Source organism: Stenella coeruleoalba, assembly GCF_951394435.1.
Source record: "Stenella coeruleoalba genome assembly, chromosome: 3".
In the NCBI taxonomy this organism is placed as follows: Eukaryota; Metazoa; Chordata; class Mammalia; order Artiodactyla; family Delphinidae; genus Stenella; species Stenella coeruleoalba.
Genome location: NC_137148.1, coordinates 97,775,229 through 97,795,584, shown reverse-complemented (window position 1 = coordinate 97,795,584; position 20,356 = coordinate 97,775,229). Strand labels below are relative to the sequence as shown.

The 20,356-nt window shown below is 44.2% G+C and overlaps 1 protein-coding gene across 2 annotated transcripts in view; it reads right to left on the bottom strand.

Annotated features, from left to right (window-relative positions):
- Positions 1-20,356, bottom strand: part of TNFAIP8 (TNF alpha induced protein 8) — a 122,846-nt gene that overhangs the window by 37,706 nt on the left and 64,784 nt on the right. Inside the window, exon 1 of one of the 2 annotated variants that reach the window (XM_079917575.1) lies at positions 152-596. The exons of the other annotated variant lie outside the window; for it this stretch is intronic. Within the exon in view, the coding sequence (XP_079773701.1) occupies positions 152-224 (73 nt within the window). The 5' untranslated portion in view covers positions 225-596. Of the gene's footprint in view, positions 1-151; positions 597-20,356 lie in introns of those variants that run through there. 2 annotated transcript variants of the gene reach the window in all.

Below are 20,356 nucleotides of genomic sequence, written 5' to 3'. Positions count from 1 at the left end.
ATTCGGCTCTAACTGAGCAGCGAATGCGCAGGGAGAGCTGACAAAGTACCCATCGCGCACTTTTAAACTCCCATCTGCTCCCCTACTCCGCCTTACTTCCACATTCCTCCGCAGAATCTGGCGGGGGCCCCCAGCAAAATCAAACTCGTACCTTCCTTCGATTCTTCTGCTTCGGAGTGCATGGTGTCAGAGTAAGCGGTAGCAGAAGCGACTGCCGCTGACATGGACGAGCTGCAAATTTGCTCGGCAGCCCAAACCCGCACACAACGGAAAATAAAAGGAAGGAAAGCCACTAAAATCAAAACCTCTTCGGGGCGGGAGGGCTGGTTCTGGTGCAGGGATTTTCAGGGGGAAAGTTCTGCAAGAGTGACGAATCGCGTCTCAGCTGGGCGGCGGGAGTCCGCCCCCGGGGCGCGCGCCCCAGCCCGTCGCCGGCGACCTGGCGGCTGGTGGCCGGGCGCACGCAGGTGGGGCTGACTTTGTGGAGGGGCCGGGCAGAGGGGTGGCGGCCGCCAAGACCCCGGACGGGCCATGCCTGGTAAATCAATGTGCAGGGAAGAAAAAAGGCCCACCTCGGCGCGCGCTGCTGTTTTACATAAGGCATAAACGCATACGCAGTCCAAAGAATGCTTCTCCATCTTTAGGTTACATTTTTCGACGCCCATTTAACTTTCTGTGTCTTGGGGCTTTATACGCCCAAAATGAAGGATTTTAAAGCTGCTCGGTTTTACACGTTATTTTTGTAGGAAAGTAACGTGGATATTGATCCATGTGCCTGGAAGGTACCTGCTTCACAAGCCCAAGAGGGGGGGCCTTTATCAGAAAGTGGGGTGTAGCCTCCACCCCTTACCTTTGCGCAGGAAAAGGAGACAAGGCGGCTTTCTCATTCCGTATAACCCGGGCGAGCACTCGTACTCAAACCCCAACCCGGGAGAACTAACTCCTCTGCAGTTACGCAAGGGCCATCCCCCAGACTGAGGGGGCGATTCCCTCCCCGCGCTAATAGCAACTACCAGGGATAAATTCCTTCCAAAAAGCCGAAAGAGGAGGCGTGGGTGGGGAGGTAGTCAGGCTTTTGAAATGCTGATAGAATAAAGAGGCTGGAGAGCCTGGAGGACAGATCTCAATTCTGCCCCCTGGTCGGGTCCACAAGCTCCTACAACCGGCTGAGAGGAAGACGTCTTAGCTTTGTGAAACCTTAATTTTTCCTTCGGAGAATGGGAGACCAGAGCTGCCACCGACATACCTGTCTTAATGAGGTATTTTGCAGAGCATTAGTTTTATTACCAAGCTAAGGCAACAGGCCCTCAAATAACATACCTGAAAGATCCAATAGGAAACTGTGAGAAAAGTTACATTCTTTTAATAAATATATTTTCCAGCTGCTTTCTTTTTCTTCATTTCCCTTCTTTTTTTTAATATGGGCAAAAAACAAGAAGAGAGGCCCTATAGTAAATTTAATGAAAAGAATATACAACAGATGTAAAGAATCTGAATTAAGATTTAGTTCTGCCATTTATTATTTGTATGACCTTGAGCAAATTATTTAACTTCTCTGGGCCTCCCCTTCCTCATCTGGAAAATGAGGATTAATCAATTTTATTTACTTCACAAATTTATGTTTGGTATTGAAGAAGGTAATATAAGCAAAAACTGATATGAAAACCATAAAATCCTACACAGATTATTACAAACTACCACCACTATTAAAAGTAAATTTTTGTAAAAGATATTCCTGGGTTTTATTTCAGTATTGGGTTTGAACAGAAAAGAAGTGTTTATGCTGTTCACAAGCAGTGAAGGCTATTATAAATATTAATATAAGACCTAGATATTAAATCAGTTCCTACTGCTGAGTGATTCTAACATGCTTAAGACACCAAGAAGAATTTTATCTCAATTCTACTAAAAGGGCAGGATGATGAGAGGAAGACATAGCCAGTCAGAAAGGAGAAAAGAGGAGAAACATCTGGAAAATATCAGTATTGTGGAGCCTCCCGGAAACTGACCTCACCACCAAAAGGGTAACAGGCTGCACCCTTCCAAAAATCGCAGTTAAATGCGAGGTCCCCCCTGCCACACATCCTGAGCTGCTAGGATGCATACCTTCACTCTGTAACTTCAGACTTACGGAGGAGATATGAAGGTCATTCTGAACCCAAAGAAAAGCTCCCTTACCGGTCAGAAGCGACCTTTCCTGTCTCATCCAAGGAATCATTCTGGAAGCCTCCCCACCTCACCCCACACCAGCCATCTGTCCTTGCCCTCCCCCATGGCAGCCCAGACTTCCACAGATGTCAGCCAGGAGCCCTGCAGGATCTCACCAGGGCTGTGAACTACATAAAGATAGTTCCCATTCATCTATAATTGGAGTAAGATGCAACACCTTTTCAAGGCGATGATTATGCAGATTCACGCAACCCAAAGTCCGGGCCCCATCAGCCACAGGAAGGACTCACTTTTACCTTCTTCCTTCAGAAAGTGCCCCCATAAGAATGATTTACGAAATGTCCTCCTGCAAGTCCAATTACGTACAAACCACATAAGGTGTGTTAAAGTACACATCCTAATGTCCGACTTGTTTTACACTGGGTTCACAAAAAGGCCTTCAGCTCCACTCAGTGTAGCAGAGGAGAACAACTGCTGAATGAGCAGTTCAAGCGCTGCTGTGTCAGCCTCCTAATTCAATTTAGAGCCGTTTTAGCAGCTAGGTTGATCTTTGAACTTTCGCTGGGATCCTCAGGAAACCTGGCAAAAAACTTTTGTATTTAAATGCAGTCCAGAAGTCACCTTGGGGAACAATGTCCTGATATAGCTCAAGTGCAAGGCATGCTCAGTCTATTTTAAAAGATTGTATCACAGCCTCTCTCCATCTTGTCCTACCCTCCCCCCCACCCCACTCCCCCAAAACCACTCTTCTTTAGGATCCAAAATTCCAGATATTCTAGGACCTCTCCATAAGAAAGTGTCCATGTCCTTCTCAGAAGTTCTACAGAAGTGTGTTTCACTGTTTGTAAGCATTTATTTCTTTGTTTTGTGGTTAACTGTAAATTTATCTAAATCTCCTTAACCGCCTAAGAAACCAGCTGACTGTGTTAGCAAAATAAGGTATTAGTTCAGTGTCTGCCTCTAATTAGCTCTTTCCAACTTCTTATTTCACTCCTCTGAACTACAACTGTATAATATATAACACGAGGATGTCGGTTAAAATGGTGTATATATTTTGTATGTGTTCTATGAAATCATCAAAAAAACTACCCAAGGGTTTCTATGTTTATTTTTTCCACAACACTCTCTGTATACTAGCCTAAAAATAGTATCTATTCAATAAATATTCACTGAATAAGAGAAAAAAGATATTGTGTGGATAAGGATGCGCCTCAGTCACCTGTACAACTTGAAGCTACACTGCCCCCCTCCCACCAAAGAATGGTGACAAAGGGCAGCTGATTCTCTGGGGTTTCCCTGGTTGTCTACGGCAACAGACAGATACTAGGTCAGTCACTTCGTCTTGATTTTGCTCTGTTTTCAAAAGGAGATTACTTTTTAGCCCTAGTAAATATGCTCCGGTACATCATAATGATTTGTTGTCTGGTGTAAGTGCAACCTGTTCACTTCTGTATGTTTAAGAAACACTCCACCACCTCTTAGTGTGGCTTGGAATATGCTCTGAAGTCACAACAACAATCTCTTACAGACCACCTGATACAAAATAGCAACTAAGTTAGCAGCACTTCTCATTTAATACCAAACTGCTTTTAAATACTATGTTGAACTTCTACCCATGTCCAACAGTGGCTCTCCCACCTTCTGTATCAAGATGGGAGAGTTACAGTGCTGGCTAAGATTCTGTTTTTTGTTTGTTTGGTTTTTTTTCATTCAGTCAGTCATTATCGAATATTTACATGTGTCACATGTAAAGGGCTCTGCTCACATGGAGCTTACTGGCATAATTTTGGTAATTTTGACCAGAGACTTAAAGAGTTCAACCTTCCAAGTGATCTTGGCTCTAAGAAAGGTTTATTAACACCACCTCTCAACTGAACTTTATACAGAACAGCAGAAACATCTCCTCTTAAATTATACCTCAATAAAGCTGTTGGGAAAATGCCTGGGCTTTGGACCTTTTGCTTACAGTGGCCCAGATGTCTGCTAAGAACAGGGGAGGGCAGCAAGTGTTCAGATTTACACAGAAGAGAAGCCAGCAGAATTGGGAAGAGAAGGTTCAGTTCATTCAGGAGGTACCACATACTCTGCTCCCATTCAAGAATGTTGTAAGTTCTCTGCAGTGAAAAAGACTAAGCATCTCTGTCAATTTGTTATAGACTTAATGGCTTCTAGGTCATAAGAATACCATGCTGCAGAAATGGTCATTCCATCAATATTTTTATTTCTACCCTGCTGACAAGAGGTTGAATCTGTATAAACAACATTTTAGGTCAGGGGGAAAAAAAAGAGTTGTTTACTTGGTATAAAAAGTGGCTTTCTGGTGGCGCAGTGGTTGAGAGTCCGCCTGCCCATGCAGGGGATGCGGGTTCGAGCCCCGGTCCGGGAGGATCCCGCATGCTGCGGAGCGGCTGGGCCCGTAGGCCATGACCGCTGGGCCTGCGCTTCTGGAGCCTGTGCTCCGCGACGGGAGGGGCCACAGCGGTGAGAAGCCCGCGTACCGCAAAAAAAAAAAAAAAGTGTTTTTCTTCTATTTGACTTTGAGGCTTTCCTCGCCTTTTCTTCTGTTATTTATGTCTACACCCTTGAGAGTCTTTAAAGGCTTTCATGATCTATGTATAAACTTGGCTTTCAATCCCTCTCCTCACAGAAGGATCTGTGTTCTTGGTCTCACCTGGTTAGGGCTGCAGGCTTTGCATCCTTCTTCTCCTCCCCAGACATTCTCTTGTATTTAACCTTCCAAAAGAGGGGTGGGGCTAAATGGGTGTCTCGCCAGAGCCCCCGCCTGGCCCAGGTGATCTCACTCTCCTTCCTTAAGAAAGTTTTATTTACCAAAAGTGGAGAAAGGGCCCTGCAAATGACAGTGGAGGTTCCTTACACACCTTCTCAGGAGGCCAAGCCCTGAGCCTCAAGTGGCCTCCTGCTTATGCACTGCTGGTACTGGGATGAGGTGGAGGAGACTGGGAGGCAGGGACAGAACTGCTGTGAATCAAGGAAGAAGGCTGAGGATAAGTGTGGAGACGGAGGATGGGGAAAGCTGCCTCCCAGGGCCCTGCCTGGGAGTCTGAAGCTTGTTCTGGGTAAACCCTCTCCTCATTCTTCCCTACGGCATTTTCAGTGTATCCTCCAGGCTCACTAATGCTCTGGGTGTGAGCGGTTAATTCTGAGGGAATGGGAAGAAGTGCTGACATCTGAAGTGAGCGCACACAGGGAGACAACAATACATCTGGGAGACACTTGTTTCCTAGACTATCAGTGTTTGCTTTTATTTCCTAGACTATCAGTGTTTGCTTTTATTTCTCTCCTAAGAAATCTTCCTTGCTAAAAACTTTTAGCAGATGATGAAACACACACACACACACACACACACACACACACACACTCAAAATCAGGTCCGAAAATACTATCTGAAGAATTTATGTCTTTGGGTCTTTCTTTTGTAATACTTAGCTACGATGCCTTGCATTTATATATGTTTTATTCAGACTTCTCAGTTAGTTCCCTTGGGTCACTATACTCATTTTACAGATATGTAATTAAAGAAAGGGAGGTTATAAAATTTGCTCAAGGTCACAAAACTAAGTAATAATGTTTTTGAGACTACAGTAAATGCAAACCAGGCCTCCTGTTTCCTATACCCAGACTTTCTCACTCTATTAAACTACTCACGTAAAATTCAAGTCCTTTATTTTGCAGAAGAATAATTCAAAGATTGCTATACTGGAAGATTCTCAGAAAGTGTGAGCTGGTCATGATTCTAGGATGGAATGCTCAGATCACTCTGTTCAAATGCTTAGATCACAGCCTCAAATCAAAGCTATTCCATTCCTGATATTCAATGCTTTAAATAAACCATAAGTTTAACAGCGCCTATTTATTCAGCCAGAGGAAACTACAGGTCTTTTTGTCTTGTTTTGTTTTTGTGGTACGCGGGCCTCTCACTGTTGTGGCCTCTCCCGTTGCGGAGCACAGGCTCCGGACGCACAGGCTCAGAGGCCATGGCTCACAGGGCCCAGCCGCTCCGCGGCATGTGGGATCCTCCCGGACCGGGGCACGAACCCGTGTCCCCTGCATCGGCAGGCGGACTCTCAACCACTGCGCCACCAGGGAAGCTCTTTTTTTTCTTTTTTAAAGTAAAAGTTCGCTCAGGACCCTGACTAAACCTCCTTGGATGTGAGGCTGCCAGGAGCAGAGAAGAGAACACCAGACTCAATGTGGGAGAACTGGGCCTAATTACCACGAACTCAGTAAGCACTGCCTCATTTACATTAGGACTTTATTTTTCTATTCATTCTTCTATCACTTTTCTTCTAAAACTCGGCAAGCCATTTAAGCTCTCTGAGCTTCTGTTTGCACATCTGTAAAATGGGGATAATGCCACTTATTTCACAAGGTAGCAACGATAAAAATACGAGTCAAGAATGTGATGAAGCACTGAAAATTATGAAGTCCCCCTCATCCCTGTTGCAAATACTTTCATGAATAAGGCCAGATTATTTTAGGTTGTGGAGCATCTATTTGGAAGCCCTAGATGCTGGCCCTACAGAAGTTCCAGATAGGTGTGGCAATTTAATGTGTGTGGTCCAGCGATGGAAAGTGAAAATAAAAGGGCCGAACCTCACTGTGCCCAGGTTAATGGGGTCAACACGGGATAACCTGAGAGGGGCTACAGAAGGGATTCGCCAGGAAGAAAAGGGGCAGGGCTGAGACTGGACCCAGAAGGCCGTGCCACACCTGACCCATGCATCCCTGGCTTATCTTCAGAAAAGGAGCAGGAGGAAAACGTGATCAGTGATCATAGTCACAGAAACTCAGGCTTGGAATTGACCTTAGAGGTCATTTACTCTAATCCTCTACCTGGCTGTGAAGCACTCTCCTAGACACGTCACAGGCAGCAAGCATTCATCCAGAATCTCCTTGATTACTTCTATTAACAGAGACTCACTCCTTTAACAGGCTCCCACTTCCTCTCTAATCATTAGAAAGTTCCTCCTTATAATGAACTGAAATTCAAGTTTAAGGGCAGTACCATTCAAACTACTTCCACTCTAACCACTACCTTTACTGCTTACTGCAAGGAAATAATTTTATGAGGAGATAAACAAAGATTTTTTTAACTGAATTTTCTCTTTCAACAGCCTACTGGAGACCCCCTCGTATTGGCTAGTAATTGCAGTAGAATGCAATGTGAGACAGTTATGCAACTTTCCAGGGCTGGCCACACATCTGCTATTGATTATCATGAAGTATTCAGAAGCAAGCAGCTTTGCTTGAGGCGGCAGCAGTGACAACCTCTTTCTCTTCCGTGTGTTCACTCTAAGGGGGTAGAAAAGGATGCCAAGACAGGTTGGGTAGTGTCCCTACTTGATCACATCTGAGCAGTTAAGATCTTTATCGGGGTTTCTGACCAAATTTTGAAATCCATAAGAAAACGGAAGTAGTGCTCATATGTGGAATTTGGACCATAGACTCCTGGTCTGAGATCTGTTTGAAAGTCTAATCCATTCCAAGTTGTCATATTTGGATTTTAACATTGAGTTTCTGACATGGGTAGATTCTCTATTAAGTTAATATTCGTGCCAACTCGTCACTGTTTAAGAGACAGAAAACGCTGGGAGGTGAAGCTACAGGGCTAGACAGGCTTACCAGGTGAAAGTAGCCAAGGCTGAAACTCAGCAGACAAACTCAGCAGGTGATAAAAATGTGAACCAAAGCAGAACTTATCCAAACAGGGTTTCAGGAGGAAGAGGGAGGTTGTTTTGCAGGTAGCACTGAAAGGCATGGATCAGAAGTTTTTCCTTTTGAATAGGTCAGATTACAAAACTTAAGTTATTCAGCTTCTCCTTAAAGAGCTATAGAAATATGTAACAGTTATGATTCACAAAATTGTAAACATCACCAAAATGAATGTATTTTCTGGGAAAGTGGTGACGTGAACAGTATACCTGCCTACCTACCTAAAAAAGGTCTTATTAAGTCCATTCCTTTCCTCACAGAAACAGAAGAAAGCTACAAATCACTAACTTTTTAAATTTGAAAACTATTTCAGTAGAATTTTTACTACTGAATTCAGCAAAGCCCCATCGCATGCCATTCAACTTTCTCAAATTCAATTATGTACCATCCGCCCAAAACAGACAGAAAGAGAGAGAAAAATAATAACCTAAATGGTGCATCAGCCACCATGAAATGATTTTATGCTGAAGAGTAAGCATGAGATGGAGCTGGGGCTTTGCTGGTCCCTCTCTGACCCTTGTCTCTGCATTGCGTCTCACGCTGGGGGCATCTCAGACACTGATGGTGAATGTCGTGGTTAAGGCTATGCATGTTTTTTTTAATGTCAAAGTACCTCTAAAGACAAGGCAACTATCCAATCTAGTCCGAAAGAAACAGGAACTTGTTCCAATGCTGGAGGAAACACTTACAATAAGTCCTATACTTACTGGAAGATGGTATGTTATTCTCCAATCTGGTAACTTCCTAAAAGATTTTCAGAAACAATATTGACCCTATACAATTTTTACATTACACCTGACTCTTCTGTACTCTTAACCAAATCGGTACCTTAGATTCTCGTATGTTAGAATGATGTGGTCAGAGTTGGTGAAAGAGACTCACAATTTGAGCCCTGAGATCCTCAAATTGTGTGCCATGGTGCCTGACAGCACTACAGCAAACTCGAGGGGGTGCTGCAGGATATTTTAAATTTTTGAGGAAGACATAGCATTATTCAACATCTCTCAGACACTGCGTGAACTAGTAGTTCAAGCCAGTTCACAGTGTAACATTAGACTGTTACATTTCTTTGGATGAGAGCATTACTTTGCAAAGCTGGGTTGTAGGCAGTTGCTGTACTAAAAAGCAAATATTATGTGAAAAGTAACGTGAAACAGGAAATTAGGATAGTGGAATACAATCTGATTTCAAGGTTTTAAGAAGTTGTGAGGTGGCCAGTGATCAATTTATTGCCTCACAGCTCCAATTCACCCTCTGCAAAAATAAAGATGGAACTTTACATATTTTTTCTCTCGCCAGCTGGTTCTACCCTAAGCTTTGTCAGTGGAGTGCCATGGAGAGACATTACAGGAAGAGGAACTTTTGGTTCCTGGTTCTGGCGTGCTCTCGCTGCAAGCTGCCACAAGCATACATGGCTTCTCCAGCCTCCAGTTCCTGCAATGCAGGTACCTTCTTCAGCAACTGGCCCCTGCTGTACATGGTGGTCAGCACCAACCAGCCTCCAGCACCTTCTGCTGGCGTCCCCCTTAGGTGGTTTTGTAGCAGAGCCCCTCCAGTGGGAAACCTCCCCATGAACAGATTTCCTCGGCATCCTAGAGGATGGATTTCCAGCAAGTTCTACCAGCACAGCGCTACTGTGACTTCTCTGCCATCCAAGGTGCCAAGGCTAGCCATCCTCTCCCCAACAAGGTCCACAGTAGAAGAGAGAGCAAGTTTGGGTTTGGTGCCTTGTTTCAAACCCAGGGGAAGAGGCTGCTCTTTATATTTGTTATTCCTCTGTTCTTCAGAATTCTCTTTACTTCCTAACAGCCAACCCTCATCAAAATGAATATTTCTTTAAAAAATTGTTTTCTTTCTTACTACTGTTTTCAATTGTGGTGAGATGCACATCACATAAAATGCACCATCTTAGACGTTTTTAAGTGTACAGCTCAGTAGTATTAAGCACACCTACATTGTTGTGCAAGCCTCACCACCATCCACCTCCAGAACTCTTTTCATCTTGCAAAACTGAAACTCTATACTCATTAACACTAACTCTCCATTCTTCCCTCCCCTCAGCCCCTGGCAACCACCATCCTACACTCTCTCTCTGAATTTGACTACTCTAGGTACTTCATGTACGTGCAATTACTCAGTATTTGTCTTTTTTGTGACTGGTTTATTTCACTTAGTTAACGACCTCAAGGTTCATCCATGTTGGAGCATGTATCAGAATTTCCTTCCTTTTTAAAGCTGAATGATATTCCACTGTGTGTATATACCACATTTTGTTTCTTCCCTTCCTCCATCAATGGACATTTGGGTTGCCTCTACGTTTTGGCTATCATGAATAATGCTGCTATAAACATAGGTATACAAATACATGTTCAAGTCCCTGTTTTCAACTCTTTTGGGTATATACCCAGAAGTGGAATTGCTAGGTCAAATGGTAATTCTACTTTTAAGTTTTTAGGAGCCGCCATACTGTTTGCTAGCGAATATTTCTTTATATTAAACTTTCCTGTTCAAATTATCATGTGCTTTATCTCCTGATTGGATCCTGACTGAAACATGCAAGGCCCAACAGATGCACCCATTCCATTAGTAAGTAACTGGTGAAGAATGAAATAAAAACATTACTTTTTAACCTTTCGATTTATGTGTATTATTTTTTCACATGGCTACAAAGTTAATAGTACATAACTACTTATTAAGTTATTGGGACCTAAGCACTTCATAAGTGAAACTGCTAGGTACTTCTTGTATCCTAGAAATAATATGAAAAAATTACTGAGACACTAAGGGTTCCATGAGTAAAGATGTTGGGAACCTTTGCTCCGGCCTATATGTTTCCAGCTGCCCTTGGGACAAGTCTGCTTGGAAGGTTCCTTAGGCTCACCTTGGAGGGACACTCACCTAGGGAGTATCCTTATACTTGAAGGCACAGATAGATCCCTCCCCCACCCCCAGCATCTTGGTTTTCTTCATAATATTAAATTCGTTCTTACTCGGGCAATGATGGCTGGAAACTTATGATTATCATTGACTCAGGCTGCTTTGTGTCCCCTTATTTCTAATCTAAGTCCCACAGTCAAAATGTTTCCCGAATAGGCCTTTTTCCCCTGCGTTCCCACAGCTGTTAGTCTAACTATCATCGCTAGCTGGTATTATCTAACAGATTCAAGCTGATTTCCCTTAAATGAGACCATGGGTTGAAAATTCAAATGCCCACTGAGGCTAGAAATACAATGATTCGTACCTGCCACAGTCCCTGCACACACGAAAGCAGCTGAGCTAAGCAGGCTATGGGCCAGGTGCCCAGGATGCCAGCTGGAACAACAACCTCTCTCTCCCAAAGAAAGCGCTGGCAATGCAAGTGAGTGTAAATGACGCTACTAGTGGCAAAATCATGACTGCTCCCCACTCCATACACAAGTACACATGAATGATTTGAAAAGCAAGTAATCATTCAGAAACTTTGACAATTGTTTCCATTAACTGGAAATTACTGGAAACAAACCTTATGACACATCTTGTGCAGCCACACTGTTGGAACAGGCTGCAGTCTATTTTTTCTGCTGTTACGCTTTTTTTTTTAACCCCAAAGCCTAGTTCAGGTCTCAACTCCTCCATAAAGCCTACTGAAGCCCACAGTGAACTTAACTTCCACTGTGAACTTCTAACACACTTAAAGCTGATACTCTGGATGTTAGCTGTCTTCTGAGGCAGATTTGTAAGCTATTTGGAACATAAGATTATATCTTGTGGGTTTTTTTTTCTCCTTTCTAGAGAGTAGAACACACTGGATACTGTGAAGGCACTATATAACTAATAAAACAATCATTCAATCATTTCATAATATTGAATTATGACAACATGTAAGAATAAGCCTAATTTCTCCTTACTCCAAAAGTATGTTACAAGGAACTGTGTACATAAATATCTGTTATCTTCAAAGACAGAAAACAAGAAAATTTGCATTGCATCTGGAGAACTGAGGCTGGTAATCTACAACAATCCAAAACTCTATCGGATAAAAAGCCAAGAAGTAAATAATTCTGACAGCTGCAAACCTTCTGTTTTACAACATGCACAGAATGGAGGCATTTCCTCTTAACATCCTCATAAACAGAGTGCTGAGCAAATGCAAACAGCCCCAGTAGAAGACACTGGAGTCTAGGCTTCAACTAATGGATTGTGCTTATCTTTATAGAGGCAACCTCGCCAGCCCCCTAGCAAACCCACCACAGTTGTCCTAGGAGACATGAATAAGATGGATTGAACAAAATTTCATTTCAGTTGATGGAATTTCCAGGGCCAGCAAGGTACCAGCAGAAGCTGCCCACTTTAAAAGAGCAGCGGCCTCACCTTCCTCAGAGTGGGAATGCTGTTTCCTTTAAATTAAGAACTAACATCCGGCACTGGGCCACCTGAATAATATATACTAATAAATCCCAGAGGAGAATTCCAGACACCTCTTTTACTCAAGGCATGACCTCCTCTGAGGTGATAAACATTCTATTAAGCAAGTCTCTTAGGAGCAAGTTTTCTCTCAGAGGCTGTTTGCACTTACAACATGCTCTGTTTTCTGAGGCCAATTTGGGATCCACTGTTGCACAACATGTAATTAATTTTGCCATCTGTTTTCTTGACGGATGGAATTAACCTGTGAATGTAGAAAGGCAGCACTTTTGTTGTCCCAAACATCCTGTTATCTGGACCAGAGGAAGGAAAAAGTATCCCACTAGGCCATAGCCCCAAATTCTGAACCAGCAACCCAGTTTAGTACCAAACAACTTATGTGTTTCAATTAAGCTATGTCTTAATATCATCAGCAATAATAAGTATAATTTATCAAACACCTACTATGTGCTAGGTATTATGCCACACACATTACAGAACGTATCTCCACTCTTACGATATCTCAGCAAGGTGGTATTTTCTAGCTCTTGCAGTGCTTCTGTACACATCACCACTGATCCTCATGATAATCCTGTAAGGAAGGAATCTTGGGTATTACTGGCTCCATCTGCTTCTGAAGATGATACGGATCCTCAGAGAAATAAGTGGCTGGCCCAAGGTCACTTAGCTAGGACTGAATGTGAACTGAGACTGGAGTGCGGGTCCCTCTGACCTCATTCCATGCTACTTTCCTATACCTTAGGATGTGTCTGAATAAGCAGAGCACAGATCATTTTAATTCAAGGCAACTGCGCCATACGCTCCAAAAGAAGAGGAATATAGTGCAGTAAGAGAGGTCAGACAGCAAAGCCAACCCGGAGGCTCTGAGCCTGGCTGACTTGGAGGAAGAGGGAGCCAGACATGAATAGAAAAGGGCAAGTCCAGAGGAGGAACAGATGTGGCAGGGGGAATGTGGTTCCACTCACACATCTGAGTCTGAGTCAGAGCAGGACAACCAGTGTGGGGATGTGTTCTTCTACCAGACCAATTTCCCAGACAGCCAGGGCCCTTCAGGGAGTCCTGCTGTTTCTACAGGCCTCACAGCCTTTGATGAAAATATTTCTACAACACATTGCATAGGATATCTCCTCTTCACTAAACAAAGGCTGTGGAACATACTTTATTGTTTTCCTACAAAATAGACTACTGTTGTTAATTACACTATTCTCTAATATATATATGGACCTACATTTTTCACTAAGCCTTGCCTAATAAATATATCGTTGTTTTTTTTTTTTTGCAGGCCTCTCACTGTTGTGGCCTCTCCCATTGCGGAGCACAGGCTCCGGACGCGCAGGCTCAGCGGCCATGGCTCACGGGCCCAGCCGCTCTGCGGCATGTGGGATCTTCCCGGACCAGGGCACGAACCCGTGTCCCCTGCATCGGCAGGCGGACTCTCAACCACTGCGCCATCAGGGAAGCCCAAATGTGTCCTTTTTCATTGTCTTTACACCCGGTCAACAATTCCTACCCAATCTCAAGAGACAAGAAGAAGCATGTGATCAACATTTCACATTCTTTTTAACTGCTCTATAAAGCCTGTCCTAATACATAGATCTACAGACAGATCTAACTCTCTTAATACAGGAGAGTAATGTTTCACAGGTGAGAGGAGGGACATTGGGTTCTAAAATCAGTAAAATGAAATTGCAAATGGTTAAAATTATCTTGAAAATTTCTTAAATGGCCTGCAAAGCATAGTACCATCTACACAGTTTTGTATCTACACAGTACTTATCAATTCCTCTCTTAGGCTATGTTTCTCTACAGTTGCCAGTCAGACGTTAAGTTCTTCCTCCATAATGATGATAAAATCATCACCACCAACTTGCCTGTTCTCCTGAACAACGTGTTTCCCATTCTGTTGGTGGTCAGAACCCTTAAAACTCATATGTTCCATTGGTTTCATCCATAGGTGACCCTGACTTGTTCAACATAAGCAATGCAGAGGGCTTCTGCTTGGTCATGAGTGGCTGAATGGGAATGGTCAGGATTTCCTGACACCTGTCTTCTTCTTCAGAGTCAGATGTCACTTCTTATTGACAGTATCTAACAACCAACCGCTCTACATCTTCTAATTGGAGGTCCAAGGGACTTAGGGAGAACCAAAGGTTGATGGAAGAAGTCAGGGGTTCATCATCTGTTCTAGACAAAGCTGAAGACGTCACTGTTCAGACGTCATCTTCATTTATGTAGTTCTTCATTCTACAAATATTTATTGAGCATCCACCGTGTACAGGTACAAGGCAAATGGTGTAGATAAAACAACCATGGTACCTGCTCTCACAGAGCCCGCAGTACAGTGGGGGAGGGTGAAGAACACTAATTAAAATACAGTATGATAAGTGCAATAGCACAAAAGTAGGGGGTGTTATGAAGACTCAAAGGACAAGTACCTAAATCGGACCTGGGGGAGGGAGTCATCAAGGAAGGCTTCCTGAAAAAAGTGATGCCTAAGCTAAAACTTGAGAGTCAAGGAATTAGCCAAGGAAGAGGAGATGGGAGAGAAAAGAAGGAAGAATGGTTTCAGGTAGAGTTAACAGCATGTTTAACAGTCCACAGGTGAAAGAATAACTGACAGGAAGATTAAAGAAAAAGCCAATGGATATGAAAATCAACTGGCCACTGGGGATCTTTGAGAAAGACGATAGAGTAACAGAACTAGAGATAAAAGCCAAATTGCAAGGGGTTGCAGAATAAACTGGTATTAAGGTAGTAGAAAAAGGACTGGTGGACTATTCACTTATGGAATCTCACTGAGAAGAGTAAGTTGGAAGAGTACTCTGAGGCGAAAGCAGTGTCAAGAGAACACAACTTTAGCACAGCTTGAATTGAGTGACTTTGCCGAAGGAATATTTAAATTCACAAAGCTCTCCCACTGGCCAATACCAGACACAGGGAAGCTGGTGCCGTCAATCTCTTACAAAAACACATTTGCAATAATTTGCATGGACTCTCACACAAGTTTAAATTATATTAAAAAAAAAAAATGAAGTCGAAGCCCCTTCTCCAAGCTCAGTGGCTGTTGCTAGCCCAGCAGGTCTTACCTGAAACAGGGCAACACAAGGTGTTATCTCTAAGGCACCTGGGAGGCTCCCAAGCCCCAAATTACCCTCTTAGCACTACAGGAAATACTCTCATTAGAGAGGCGGTACTTTGGGCTAAACTTTGCCCTATTTTCTGTTCTACCATCAGGTTCTTTTAAAAATACAAGCATATCTTGGAGAGGCCTGTGAATGACTAACATCTAAGAGTAAATGAACTCACTGGTTTCTTTGTTCCTTCACTGGGCATCCCAGGTGGTAGCAGGAATGCAGAAATTAAGAGTGTGGGGAGTGGGGGAAGGGGTGGGGGGAGGGGAGCAGAGGGTGGGGGAGGGGAGGGCTGGGAAAAGAATAAATGCAAGTTTATCCCATCCCCAACTCCACCCTGCTCACTAATCTCCTGCCTGCCTCACACCAAGAAAAGGCAAAGAGGAGTAAACAAACCCAGCAGACAACTTGCCAGGCAGGTGGGTGAGTTTCAAATGCTTGGGGTTCCTTATCTTTAGTGATGTAAATTTTTCTAATGATGTAAAATAGTCAGAATTGTTTTGACGAGATTTCCATCTCTGCTTCTCTAAATTGATTCTGCCTCCAAAGGCCACTGAACCCAAGAAATGATTTTCACTGAGGACATGATTTCTTTTCAAGTATTTGCAATTTGTGGGTAAAAATTATGGTGGCCCACTTACCCCAGTGATAGCCAGTTTTCTAACCTAAGGTAAAAAGCTAAAATCTACTATAAAAACAAAAATACAAAGAGCTCACATCGATAAAATCTGGCATCTCTGACGCTGAGCAAACATATCAATGATAGCTGAAGGTAGCAGGCTTATAGCCCAAGAATCACACACTGATAGCCTTAGGACTGAATCCAGCTCAGAGTTTTCTTGGGCCACATAAGTTTTATTTTTCATCTGAACTTCAATGCCTTTAGATGAGAACTGTTCTCTGCAAGTTTGCCACAGGTCTCAAGACTTGCAACTGTTCATATAAAGCACTACTTATGCACTGATATTTCTTGCCTGGTTCTTGTAGACATTTGAGTTTGGGACCACCGTTTTAACAGACTGGTGTTAAAAACAAACAACCTCTCCTACTAAGGTAGGGCTAACGTTTCAGAGCGGAGCATGTGTGGGTTGTTGAGTAATAGGATCGCTAAAAAACAATAAACCGGGCTTCCCTGGTGGCGCAGTGGTTGAGAGTCCACCTGCCGATGCGGGGGATGCAGGTTCGTGCTCCGGTCTGGGAGGATCCCACATGCCGCGGAGCGGCTGGGCCCGTGGGCCATGGCCGCTGGGCCTGTGCGTCTGGAGCCTGTGCTCCGCAAAACAAACAAACAAACAAAAAAAAACAATAAACCACAACAGTGTGCAGCACCACTTGCAATCAGACTCTTAACAAAACAGGAGACTGAAAACACCAGTGGGACTCACTTGTCCCAGGATAAGCCACGTGACCATGGCTTTGAAACCACTTTTGAACAGAAGCATCTGCCACGAGTCATCGATTGATCTCACTGCTCCCACAAGATCCCTGACATCTGGATGGCCCAGAACAGAAGGCTGGCAGCCAAACTCCAAGCCTGTCTTGGCAAAGGAAACAATCCCTCTATTCAGTGAGCTGTGGCTATACCACAGCATCTGTAGGATCCAACTAACAGCACTCAATCTGGAGCAATTCACACCCGGTGCTCAGACAGTCAAGCCACTTGATGGCTATTTGAGACATTTATGGCATAATACAGAAATTTTTAATAATTTCTGTATTATGCCATAATTTTAATAATAATAATAAATTTTAATAATAATACAGAAACTGGGCCATCACCTGTCTGTCCGTTAAGTGCTGGCAAAGAGGATTTAGGTCCTCACACCGAAGCTCATCTCAGTTCCAAATGACACTTCCTATCGCACTACGCATAGAATCCAAGAATCAGAAAGCTAGTGCTTAAAGAAGTCTTTGAGGTCCTGTCAATCTCCTCATTCCGACTTGTTCACAGATGAGAAATTAGGTCCAGCAAGCTGATATGACCAGTCCAAAGGTTCATCACACAAGCGTCTTAAGGGGGACTAGACCATAGATCTCTGAGACCTCCACAGTGGAGGTTGTCCTCTCTGTGACCAGCCCCTCAGGGCAGCCTCCGTGTCCTTCTGCAGCCTGGCCCAGTGTTCCTGGACTTGATTTCTGTGACCCACATGGGCATCCAGGTTCGAGGTCGTCACTGGGGTTTGGGTCAAAGCCCACTGATAATAAAGGGGTTCCTCTGCTTTGGTTGGCCTTCTGTGCATGTATTCCCTTGGGGATGTGGCAGGGAATACCGGCTGGCTGGGGACAAGGTTTGGGAGTTTGGAATCCTATACCCTAGCCATGGATTTCATCTACAAAGATAAACGGGCACCTCTTCTATCCCAATTTACTCATCACAAAAGCAGTGTTTTCTTTATATCACCGTGCCTTTCACTCCCTCAAGAGCTCTCTGAATGTTGCTCCAGCCCCATCCTCTGTCCTAGACAGCCATCCTCCTGGAGGTCTCATCTAGCATCAACTACCTGAAACTCCTTATGACTAATTGCCCTGTTTTGTTTATTTGTGTGCAGCTTCAAGGTCTTTACATTATCCAGAGTTCAGTAATATCCATTAAAATAGATAAAATAATCAAATATGGCAATTAAGCGCATATATAGAAAGTGTAAGGGCATTCTTTACAGGGACGTATGGACTTCTTACACAGATTTTTAAAAAAATTTTTATATTGGACTCCAGTGTTCTATGGGGGTGTATAATTACCATAGGTTGAAGAGCCTGCCTGTAATTAATCTTCTCTAGTTCTTATTCTCATCGCTCAGTGCTTACCAGACCAGGTCTGTGTTTGAGAATTTCCCTCTCTGATCTGCAGTACTGTTGTGGTTCATGGACTCTGTATCCTTGTTCTCCCTGATAGCATCTGTGTCATTTGTCACTGGGCGGGGAGAGGGATTGGTAATCCAATATGCCGGGCTCCATTTGCTGTATTAGACCATAGCCAGACACCAAATAAGAAGCAACAGGGAAAGAAAAAAAACACGGTGAAAGGAAGCCTGTGTAGGAGACACCGTGGCCGACTTCCCATCACTTCCTTCCGCCCGCCTGCCTGCTCCTTGTGGAGCAGCATGCTGTTTGAGGGAGAAACTGACCCCAGCCTCCAGCTCTCAGGTTCAGCCCTGAGCATTTCCGCACAGTCATAGTAATCCCGTCCCCCTCGCCCTAGAGTGACTGGTTTAGGCAACCCAAGCCTAAGCCAATCAACACAGCACATTCTTTACTCAACAAACTGGCTTAAGATTGGGCACGTGGCCCAATCTGGGTCAGTGAGACATCAGAAATGTGCTGGGGGCTTCTGGAAAAGGTCACTCACTCCTCTGATAGAATTACCAAAAGCCAGTTCTCTCTCCTCTGGACACTGTATTGTGGGTGTGAAGTTAGAATTGCTGCAGACATTTAACCAGCATGAAAGAAGCCAGCTGAGGAAGAAAGTTAACCACAGAAGGCAGACTGGAAAAAAAGTGGGTCCTTGACATCACTGCACTGCTAAATCAAATCTCATTCTACTTATGCAACTCATGAAAAATCCACTTTTGTATAAGCCAGTCTAAACTAGGGTTCCTTTCTTGCACAAGAAGAGCCGTAACTGATACAACATCGTGGGCCGCAGATGAGGAGCGTGCTTGAGGACTTCTAACCTTGCTGCCAGCCTTACCGTGTGCCCGGTCCCTAAAGGACAGTGGGTAATGGAGGCTGAGGATGCACAGCTGACCAAACCATTCTCTCCCCTTTCCTCAAGCTTGCTGCCTAACAAAGGCCAGAGTGCAGCCTGGATGCCTCGCCTCCTGCAGGGCTAAGTCCTGTCTACCTGATGGCAGTGGTAGCTGAGAGCAGAAACCTGGGGGGTGGGGGGCGGCGGGGAGGAGATGCTGAGATACCTTAGTGGCACACAGAGGGAGGGGAGCATGAGAGGTAGGACCTGGGTCCCTGGGCATCCTCCTCCACTCCCAGCATGGCCCTGCCCCGCCATCCCTGATGGGACATCTTGATGGGCCTTGTGTGAGGACATCCCTGCCCCGGTGGGGTGGCTGCCTTCCTCACAGGGGCTGAAAGAGCGAGACTTGGAAGGCAGGCAGGACAAGGAACTGGGAAGGTGTGTGTATAAAACCTCCAGATCCCAATCTAGAGTCAGGTCAGGCCTACTTTGGAATTTCTCCCAGGAGCTAAGGGTATGGTGAGAAGCTCAGGGACACATTCCTTGAAGGCTAAGAAGTTGTTAAATAGCAGAGAAGGGGCAGATCAACAATGGAAAACACTGGCCTAATAAGGTCAGGCCAGATTTTTGCCTTCGGATGTGCTCAAAGTCCCTTTGGGGCTGCTTGTTACAAACACACACAGCACACAGCTAAAACGCTTAGCTTTCCACTGCAGTCTTACAGCTGAAACACTAAATTCCAACAGAAGGACTTTCTGGAAACTGGAGAAATCAGCTAAGTTTTTAATTAGGTTGTCTTTCGAGGCACCTTTGACGCAGCGCTCTCATTGTCTGTCACCCACGTGCAGCAAATACTTGTTCATAAGCCAGAAATGTAGAAATGGTTCTTGTCAAGTTTTCTTAAGGCCCACTTACTGCTCCTAGCAACCTCCACAAAAACACCTGCATTTCTGCATTTGCTTTGTTGTCCTGAGTTTTGATAATGGAATCTCCTCCAGCAAGCACTCCTTCTCAGGTTCTCACCAAAGCCAGCTCCACCAGGAGCATTATTCTCCTCAAGACCAGGAATCAAAGGACCACAGGGGTCCGTGCCCTCTGGCTCCAGGGGGAGACAAAGACTTTAACCACCGAAAGGATTCCAAAGAATGCAACGCTAATGGCAGTGGGGTTTCAGAGCTCATTTAAAGACAATGTACACAAATGAACACATGAAATTACCTTGTTTGGCAAA